This window comes from Myotis davidii, unplaced genomic scaffold (genome assembly GCF_000327345.1).
Source record: "Myotis davidii unplaced genomic scaffold, ASM32734v1 scaffold425, whole genome shotgun sequence".
Lineage (NCBI taxonomy): Eukaryota > Metazoa > Chordata > Mammalia > Chiroptera > Vespertilionidae > Myotis > Myotis davidii.
The window spans coordinates 4,379,476-4,389,155 of NW_006296413.1; the positions used below are offsets into that span (position 1 = coordinate 4,379,476).

A 9,680-nucleotide genomic window follows, 5' to 3' on the forward strand; every position below is an offset into this window, starting at 1 on the left:
GAGCGCCCCCAACTGCCCGCGCCCCGGACCCCGCAGCCGTGCAGAGTGCGGGGCCCGGCCCGGCCGGAGCTGTCATACAGTGACTTTTAAACCCCAACACGACTCCTCGAGCGAGGCTGTGTTCTGTCTTTTTTCACCGCCTTGTACAGGCGAGGCAGCAGACACACATGCAGGGATTCCGAATGTAAAGCGCGGAGGACGTTCCCCCGCTTCTGGTCTCTCCAAGGACATACATGAGGGGGCACGATTTGTTCCTGGAGGGCTCGAGGGACCCACGCCCCTGCGGATCCGTGGGCCTGGAATGCTCTGTGGGACCCCCCCCCCCCCGGACCGCTGAGGCTGCCTCTCCATCAGTTTTGGGGGGAGGTTAGCCGCGGGCAGCCTGGCTGCAGAGCCGCCTCGGAACCATCCCGTGTTCCTGCCTACGGACCTCGCCTTCTCCCTGTGGGACGCGAATGAGCCGCTTCCTCTCGTCTGTGTGAACGCAGAGAGCGATGGTCGCTCCCTCGCAGGGCTGTGGTCAAGATTGAACGGTTTCAGAAACACCAGCCTGGCGCCCTCTGTGCCGCTGCCCTGAGCGTGGTGTCGCCGATGACAAGCCCGGCCCAGGCCCTGCCCTTCCCCGCCCAGGACCCGCGGCCACCACATCTGCCCGCCCAGCGACAGCGCTGAGGGGAGGCCCCGCCCACTCCTGGGAGGCCCCGCCCAGTCCTGGGAGCCCCACCCACTCCCGGGGAACCCCGCCCACTCCCGGGGCCAGGGGTCACTCACTGGTTCTCCAGGTCCTGGATGGTGTCAGGCAGGGGGAGGCCCCGAGTCTCCGGGAGGAAGGGTAGGACAAAACTGGAAACGATGAGGATGACCCCGTAGATGAGGGGGGGCAGCAGGGGCAGAGCCTGGCGGGCCGTCATGATCAGGGGGCCGACCACAGCGCCCAGCCTCCCTGCCGACTGCAGGAAGCCATCGGCTGCCATCCTGTGGGCAGAGGGCGTGGCCCCAACCCTTGTCATAGCTGGCACTTTAGGGGGATCTCACCAAAGGGGGGCATTTGGCTGGGTCAGGAGGTGCCAGGGGAGGAAAAACTGGGCTAAGGGAGTTGCCCTCCTCAAGGTCTCCCTTAATGTCGCCTCCTCCATGGAGCCCACCTAGGTTGTCCCTTCCAGCATCCTCTGGGCACTCTCTAGGGCAGGGCCCACTCCGTGCAGGGCTTAGGTGGTTGGGAGGCTTGCCTCGGGGCTCCTGCTAGGCCCTGCGTCCCAGCGTGCGCTTCTGTATAACATCGACCAGCTCGATCAACGCACATCCGAACGGAAGGATGGACAAGCGAGTGCGCGAGTGCCAGGAGTGAGGGAACGCGCTGGGCTGGGAGTCAGGGAACGGGGGCCACTATCGAGGAAGTCCTTGGATTGGAGTCCTTAAGCCTCAGTTTACCCAACTGCCCAATGTGGGGGTGGTCTCACTTGGGACCATGGGTTTTCCATGTCCCACGGAGTCTTGGTTCTGAGGGTAACTCTGCCGGGACAGGGAGGGGCAGGAGGAGGAGGAGGGGTCCCCACTGGACCAGGGCAGCTCTTGGCTCCCTCACCAGGTTCTGAGATTCTACCTGCACGGAGGGAAGGGCTGCTCTGAGGCCCCGGCTGAGGGCGGCCTTTGGGGGAAGGACGCTGGGCCGTGCACTCAGCTCCATGTTGGCAGCCGGCCCCCTCTGCCCTCTGCCGGGTATCCCTGGATGCCCAGCCCTCCTTGCCCTCCCCACTGGCCCTCTGGGTGCCCCTTTCTCGCCCACCCCGGCCTGGCAGCCCCGCCTACCGCAGTGAGGTCGGGAAGAGCTCCGACTTGTAGACAGAGAAGCAGGTCAGGCACAGGCCAAGGCAGCCCTTCCCCAGGACGGCGAAGGCGACACGCAGGCCCTGCCAGTCTGGGAGAGGGAAGGGAGACGGGGTCTGCGGAGAGGACCCCGGCCAGCCTGGGCCGGAAGTGGGTCACTGGCAGGGCCAGGCCGCCAGGGCCAGGCGGGACTCAGGGCAGGAGGACCTCATGGCAGTGGCCGGGGGGGTGCAAGGCGAGAACCCGGCCAGGTCTGGGATGGGGGAGCTGGCTGGGGGGTGGCCATGGCTGTACGGGGCCTCTTGGCCCTGAGCGCCCTGGGCCCTTCCCGTGAAGGAGAGGGTCACGCGGGACCCAGGATCCTTCTCACTGTCCCTCCGCCTGCCTGTGGGGCCCTGGGGGCACAGAGAACCACGGGGAGCAGCAGGGATCACGGGAGCCCCAGTCCAGGCTGCAGCCGCCCTGCCTCCCCGGGGCCTCCTGAGAAGGGACGGGAGAGGCCTCCAGGCATCGTGCCTCCTGCAGGGAGTCAGACCGGGTGCAGCAGCCCCAGCTCGCTGCTCCTGCTCCTGAGAGAGAACCACACACTTGGCATCTGTCCTGCCTCCTCCAGCGACTTCACACCCGTCCCGCCTCGGGGCCCTTCTCCCCTGCAGCTCCCGCCTCCGGCCCGAGGCTGGTCCAGCCCTGGCTCCCGCTCTCACCAGCCTGACTTCCCCGCTCTGACCCGCGATGTCCGTAGGGACACGGGCGGGCTGCTTGGGGACGGGATCCTGAGATGACATGGCAAAGGCTGCCACCGTGACAGACGGGCAGAGCTGGGGTGATGGGCCCGGCAGCCTCAGGGCCGGAACGGGGGGGGGCCAGCGAGGTAAGTGCGGCCATGGGCAGGCAGCGAGGACCCAGGCGGTCAGCAGGCCGTCTTCTCCCGCTGTCCTGGCCTCACCTGGTGGGACCAGCACGTTGGCCAGGATGGAGAGGCCTCCCAGGGCCTGGGCGCTGGCCAGGACCACGCGGCGGCCGAAGAACCTGAGCAAGACGTTGCTGGTGGCCCGGCCCAGGAAGTCCACGGCCCCGAAGAGGACCTGGAGGAGGAAGATGTCCCGCCCCAGGTTCTGCAGGTCGAAGACCAGCCCGTAGTAGGAGATCATGTGGGAGAAGCTGCAGGGCAAAGCCAGAGTTGGGGAGAGGCCCCTCTCACCCCGCACAGCCGCCCTGAGCATGCAGCCACCTCCCCCCACTGCCCCCCAGGCTTGTCTCTGCTGAAGCTGGAGGAGCCCGTCCAGTGCAGGACCTGCCTCCCAGGGTCAGGCTGTCCCCTGGGAAAGGGTGGGAGGGCCGTGGCCGCCTCTGTCCCAGGGCGGGGCCGTGGCTAGGGGCCTGGTGGGCTCCTGGCCACCATCAGAGGCTTGACCGGCCGGTGGACAGGGCCCCGCGGTCAGCTGAGCTGCGCCCCGTCCGGCTCCAGCGCCCCTGGCTTTGTTTCTGGAACCACGGCCTGGCTCCGGCTCTAGCAACCAGAGGCCGCTGCCCCTCTCGGTGGCCATTCTGTCTTTAAAGACGGGACTCAGGACAGTAGGGCGTCCCTGTGGGGCAGGCGGCTGGGCCCACCTTCAGGGTGGGAAGTGCATCCCCAGCCCTTGGGGTGCTGCCTGCCAGCAGGGAGGGCACCATGACAGGGGGGCCCGGCCAGAGGGACAATGCAGAAGGGCCACCCAGCCCCCAGGGGTGGCCTGGGCCTGGCTATGAATGTGACAGGACTTCTCCCCTGCCTCCGCCCACCCCCCCTTGCCGCGTTGGTCCCCGCTGGTGGACCTGTCTGTTTGGGGGGGAGGGCGCCCTGCCACGGCCTCTGAACCTACGGCAGCTGAATTTCCGGTCTGGAGTTTGAATTTGGATCCACAAGTGGCCACGACGTGAACTTACTCTTGACCACTTTTCAAGTCTGTCCTCATCCCCGTTTCACCTGGACACTCCCCCACCCCACCCCGCCCTCCTGCTGCCCGAAAGCTGTGCCCGCATCAGAGGCCACAGACGCACAGTGAAGCCGCGGAGATTCCGCGTCAGTGTCAGCGATGGGGGTGAGTGAAGGGGACGTGGTGCTCGCACGGGGCCGGCACTGTGGGCCCAGAGCCTCAGCCAGCCGCCCGCCCACAGCCACAGGAGTGGAGCGGCTCCAGCCTGCGCTGTGAACCCCGGAGGCTGCAGAGCGCCCCCCCGGGAGCCTGGAGGTGGGAAGGAGACCTGGATGGTCCCTCTAATCCAGTGATGGTGAACCTATGACACGCGTGTCAGAGGTGACACGCAAACTCATTTTTTTGGTTGATTTTTCTTTGTTAAATGGCATTTAAATATATAAAATAAATATCAAAAACATAAATCTTTGTTTTACTATGGTTGCAAATATCAAAAAATTTCGATATGTGACCCGGCACCAGAGTTAAGTTAGGGTTTTTCAAAACGCTGACACGCCGCGCTCAGAAGGTTCCCGTCACTGCTAATCCGTCAGAAAGAAACGTGAACACAAAAAGCCTGCGATCAGCCTGATCAAAGGCGCAGCAAGTGTTTGCCATCATAACCCAGACACCCGCACGTGGTCAAATACGGCATAAAATGGACGTTTCATAACCTTCCGTTTTATTTCAAGAGGAGTCCCCATCGAATCCGACCCTCACACTTGTCAGCAAGCCCTCCTGGAAGTCACGTGAACGGCAATCGCTTCACTAAGGGGACTTCTCTTGGTCCCCGGCGCCCTTGGGAGCCAAAGGGGCTGGTGGGTGGGGCGAGGCTTCCCTGCTCCACACGGGCCCAGCAGGTGAACCTGGGAGGGGAGACGGCTGGACCTCAGCTCCAGTGCCCCTCGTCACCTCGGGCAAGTTACTGCCGCTCTGGGCCGTCCCCCCTGTCCCTGGGGGTGTAAGTGCTCTTACCTCACAGGGTTGGCCCCAGGCACTCAGCCCGCTGGGGGTGAGTCCAATGCTGACAAGCAGGGGTCCGCTCCAGCCACCTGCCCTGTGCTCTCAGCCTGACCCCGGCCTCCCCCGAGCTGGCCTCTGCGGAGCTGGCCTCCAGACCGACCACATCTCCACGCACTGCCTCTCTCCTGCCTGCCAGGACCCTGCCTCCGGGGGGCTGCCTGTCCCAGCCAGAAACGCACCCCAAGAGGCCTGCAGGGTCCCCCCCACCCACAGCGCTCCCCGCCCTCTGCAGCTCTGTGTCCCAGAGGGGAGGGGAGGGGAGGGCGGCGTACTTCACCACTAACAGACAGCAGCTTCTCCGGCGGAGAACGGGCACGCGGAACAGGTCCAGCAGCGACGGGCGGGCCTTCGCAGAGGCCACCTCCTCCTCCATGCTGGACATCAGCACCTCCGGGAGAACAGGCCACCGTGAGCATTGGGGCGGTGGCTGGCCCCACCCCCGTGCCCGGGAATGGTGTCAGAGTGATGGGGGAGCCTGGCCTTGACTGCGGAGGCTGGAGAGCCCTGGGGGTGAGGGGGTGGGGACAGGCAGCGTTTGCCCCCCCTCTGGCTGAGCTTCTTCTGCAGACCTGGCCACCCACTCAGAACCAAGGAGAGTCTGTGTCCCAGCTCTGGCCCTCTTGGCAGTTACTGCACCGAGCCCACCTTCCCCCTCATTCACCAAGGCTGGCATCGGGCGTGCCAGCCACACGGGCTCCCTGTGCCCCAAGTGCCCATCCAGCCTCCTCCAGCACCTCTTTTTTTTTTTAAATTTTTTATTTTGTCAACATTTATTTGCTCTTCGGCCCTGCCCCCGCCCCTGCCTGGACCCGGCTTTTCACTTTGGATGCCTTTTTTTTTTCTTCTTGTCTGATTGCTGTGGTTATGACTCCCAATAGTATGTTGAACAGGAGTGGTTAAAGTGGGCATCCCTGTCTTGTTCCTGTTATTAGGGGAAATGAGTTTAGTTTTTGCTCATTGAGTATGATGTTGGCTGTAGGTTTGTCATAAAAGGCTTTTATTATGTTGAGGTGTGATCACTCTATTCCCACTTCGCTGAGCGTTTTTATCAGGAAAGCTCCCCCGATCCCACTCAATCACCAGTCCCTTGTCTTCAAGCTCTCATCTCCACAGATAACTGGTCAACCCAATCACTCTAACTCACCACCAGAGACCAAGTCCGGGTTGGGCCATCTGGTCAACCCTGTCTCTCACAGTCCCCACCACTGCCAGAAACTAAGTCTGGGCCTGGTCCTCCTGCACCTCTGAGCCCTGCCTGCCCTGTGCTCAGTTCAGTCCTGCTCAGCTCTAGCCTGCCTCCTCCTAGAAGCCTTCCCTGATCCTCCCACCCCAGGGCATTTTGCCTCCCCTCATCTTTGGCTGCACACCCTCCACACCTGCTTCCTTGAGAAGCTCCCTTCAAATAAGAGATCCTTTTCCCCAATACATGGAGCAGCCCATGAGGTGAGTGTGCAATATATGCGGATTGAGGTGGTGAATAATGAGGTGGTGGTGACGTGGATATGTTGTTGATAATGGTTGTATTGTTACTGGTGGTGGTGGTGGTGGTGGTGGTGATAACAGTCATGATGGTGTTGAAGGTAATAGTGATGGTGTTTTGTAGAGATGCTGATGGTGATGTCAGTAATGGTATTGGTGATGCTAGTGGTGATGAAGATTAAGTTGATAGTGGTGGTCTGTAGGTGATGATGGAGGTGGTGGAGGTGATGGTGGAGTGTGGATAGTTGTAATGCTGTTGTGGATGGTGTTGATATTAGTGGTATTATTATTATTGGTGGTAGTGATGGTAGTTGTGTTTGAATAGAAATGATGACAGTGGTGATGATGGTGGTGATGAGGATGGTAATGATGGTGATGATGGTGGTAATGATGGTGGTGGTGATGGAGGTGGTGGTGGTGATGGTGGTGATGATGGTGGTGGTGATGGTGGTGGTGATGGTGACGATGGAGATGATGATGGTGTTGATGGTGATGGAGATGATGATGGTGATGGTGGTGATGATGGTGATGGTGATGGTGGTGATGATGATGGGGATGATGATGGGGATGATGGTGATGATGGTGGGCGGTCTGGTGTGGGGTGTTGATGGCGGTGGTGCGGTGTGGGCAGTGGTGAAGTTGGCGGTGCGGTGTGGGCAGTGGTGAAGCTGGCGGTGCGGTGTGGGCAGTGGTGAAGCTGGTGGTAACACTGATAGGACCTCGGTGGGTGCCTGTCCCCGGCCACGCCCCGCACTGGGTCACCCCCAGCGGCATCTCACCTCTATGGTCAGGGCCTTCTTGGCCTCCCTGTGGCCGTTTATCCTGGCCACCTTTTTCAGTTCCTCAAGCGCTCGCTCTGGTTTGCCCGTGATGATGAGCCAGCGTGCGGACTCCGGCAGCCACCTGTTAAAGACGTGGGTGCTGCTGGGCCCTCCCCCAGTCAGGGGGGCGGCAGGCCCTCCCACTGCCGTGGGCGTGAGGAGATGGCAGCCACGTCTCCAGTGCTAATGCCAGGCCAGGCGGCGCAGTCCCTGATGGTTTCGGATGAGCCCTGACGCCTGGTCACCTCTCCCCCAGGCCCACTCCACCTGGCTTCCTGGCTGCCGGGATCCTGCCCATCAGAGCACTGGGCACGGCCAGCACACAGGCTGCCCGGGCCTGGGTGATCCTGGGCCATTTCTTTCTTTCTTCTTTTTCTGGGGCATTTCTATGGCAGAAAGCGTACGTCATGCTGAATTTAAAAGCAAGCAAACAAACAAAAAACACACAGCACACATCTAGAACATCCCCCGCCAGAAGAGAATGGTTTTATACGTGAGTCTGCTTCCTCCCGGCGTCAGGGCAGATGGGCAGGGAGAGGGTCTCCCTGGTGAACGGGCAGAGCCTTCCCAGCCACAGGCTCTCGGCTCTGTTTGCGGTCAGCCTGCCCGGGTGCCAGGCCTCCCCTGGCGCTCACATGTGTGGCCTCGGGCAGGTCTCTGGGCCGCTCTCTGGGGCCTCAGCCCCTCATTGGTGTTACCAACAGCACCCAGGACGCCCCTCAGTGCGCCGGGGCGCGGGGGTGGGGGGTGCCGAATTAGTGTCATTATGGGCTGTCTTCCTTGTTGCTATGGAGCCTGTTGATGCAACAAAACTCCATGTGGTCAGTGGCTGTGTTTGCTGCTGTGGCCGCAGTGCCGACAGCCATGTCTGGCGCGGGTGGGAGCGAGGTAAACATTTGAGACGAAATGAATGAGCCCTTAGGACTCGCTACACCCCAGATCGACGCACCTGGGCCCTGAGCTCCACGCTGACTCACGGGCACAGAGAGCCTGTGGGGGCCTGAACTTGTGTTTGTTCCTGCATCTCCCCCCACCCCCAACCCCAGCAGGTGTTCGCAGACCCCAGGGATCTTTGTGGCATCAACATAATAGTGAGGATGAATCTTCCCGTATCTGATGCCGGTCCGCACCGACAGGGATGCCACAGGCCTGACAGGTGACGTGCGCACATGTGTATGTGTGGGGGGGTAGGGCACGATGATGCCCATGTGCGGGAGGCCAGTGGGCGGGATGGGGCCCTCAGACCTTTGGCTGAAATGCCCTGGAACTCTGAGTCCCAGACCGTCTCTCACCAGCCAGGGCTCCGCTCACAGCACTCCCTTCCCAGGCTCTCAGCATTCTGGAACCACGGCCAGCCAGGGTGCTGGGGTTGTGGGTCCCCCTCCCGTTCAGCGATGCTCTCCCCAAGGGAAAGGCCCCACACTGTACCTACAAGGATATCAGGAAGATGGCAAAGAAGGGCGCCGACGTGGCCAGATGGAGGGCTCGCCAGTCCCGCAGAGCGAAGGCCAGACCACCCAGGATCATCTGGCCTGTGCAGTAGGTGCATCCCAGGATCGTCATGGTGACCGCCCTCCTGCGGGTGGTGGTCCACTCCACCACTGAAAGGCGAGGGAGGGGCAGGTGAGGGCCCGAGTGGTGGCCTTGAGCCCCACCCTCCCCTCCTCCCCGGGCAGGAGGCGGCCGAGCCGGTGACTCACTGAGCGTCGTCGAGGTCAGGATGATGCCGGCCAATCCGAAGGCATTCAGAAACCGGAGGCCACAATAGACGAGGAAATTGGGGGCAAAGATGGCGCTGGTGTTGGCCAGGGCCACCTGTAGGCAGCACCAGCTCAGCATGGACTTCCGCCCAAACCTGTTTGGGGAGATGCACAGCGGGGCCTAGAGAGGGCCCTGGGTCATGGAGGAACGAGGGGGCCTGCGGGGGCCGCATGTGCCCATGCCAGTGCGGCGGCACCTCCTCCTCGGCACCCAGGAGCACGTGCGACTGCGTGACACAGGAACGGCAACGCCTGCTCTCGGCGGGCAGCACGGCCTCACCGTCAAGAATGGACTTTGGGCCCTGGCTGGGTAGCTCGGTGGTTAGAGCATTGTCCCAATATGCCAAGGCTGTGGGTTCAATGCCCGGTCAGGGCACACACAAGAATTAACCAGTGACTGCATAAATAAGTGCAACAACAAGTCTCTCTCTCTCTCTCTGTTCTCTCTCTCAAATCACTCAATAATTTTTTTTATGTAAAATTATATTTAAAAAAAAGAGAGAGAGAATGGGTTTGAGCCCTGCTCTGCCCCTCCTGGGTAACCTTGAGCTCATGACTCAATGTCTCGGAGCCTCAGTTTCCCCATCTGTAAAATGGAGGCATTCACCATGACATGCTCGTAGGGCTGCTGTGAAAATCAAGGCACTGAGTGAAGGGACTGAAGCTGAGCACAGGGGGCCCTGGGCAAGCCCGCCAGCTAGCTCCCCGCCTGTCTGTGCTGGTGACAGGGGCTCCCAGGAGACGACCCTCACCCCCTGGAGGGCCTCTGCCCGGTGCCCACACGCTCACGGGGGCTGAGCCCGGGGTCTGCCAGC

General features: G+C 61.8%; 1 protein-coding gene across 4 annotated transcripts in view; it reads right to left on the reverse strand.

The window, feature by feature from the left end:
* Positions 1–9,680, reverse strand: part of LOC102765542 (solute carrier family 22 member 11) — a 26,959-nt gene that overhangs the window by 15,024 nt on the left and 2,255 nt on the right. Inside the window, exons 3-10 of one of the 4 annotated variants that reach the window (XM_015569065.1) lie at positions 8,806–8,960; positions 8,538–8,706; positions 7,064–7,187; positions 5,078–5,193; positions 2,774–2,988; positions 1,810–1,918; positions 772–975; positions 390–474 (exon numbers count right to left, since the gene is read on the reverse strand). In XM_015569065.1, coding sequence (XP_015424551.1) covers positions 423–474; positions 772–975; positions 1,810–1,918; positions 2,774–2,988; positions 5,078–5,193; positions 7,064–7,187; positions 8,538–8,706; positions 8,806–8,960 — 1,144 coding nt within the window. In that variant the 3' untranslated portion in view covers positions 390–422. Of the gene's footprint in view, positions 1–389; positions 475–726; positions 976–1,145; positions 1,270–1,809; positions 1,919–2,773; positions 2,989–5,077; positions 5,194–7,063; positions 7,188–8,537; positions 8,707–8,805; positions 8,961–9,680 lie in introns of those variants that run through there. The other 3 variants (XR_001515177.1, XM_006771599.2, XM_006771600.1) reach the window with 3 other exon arrangements.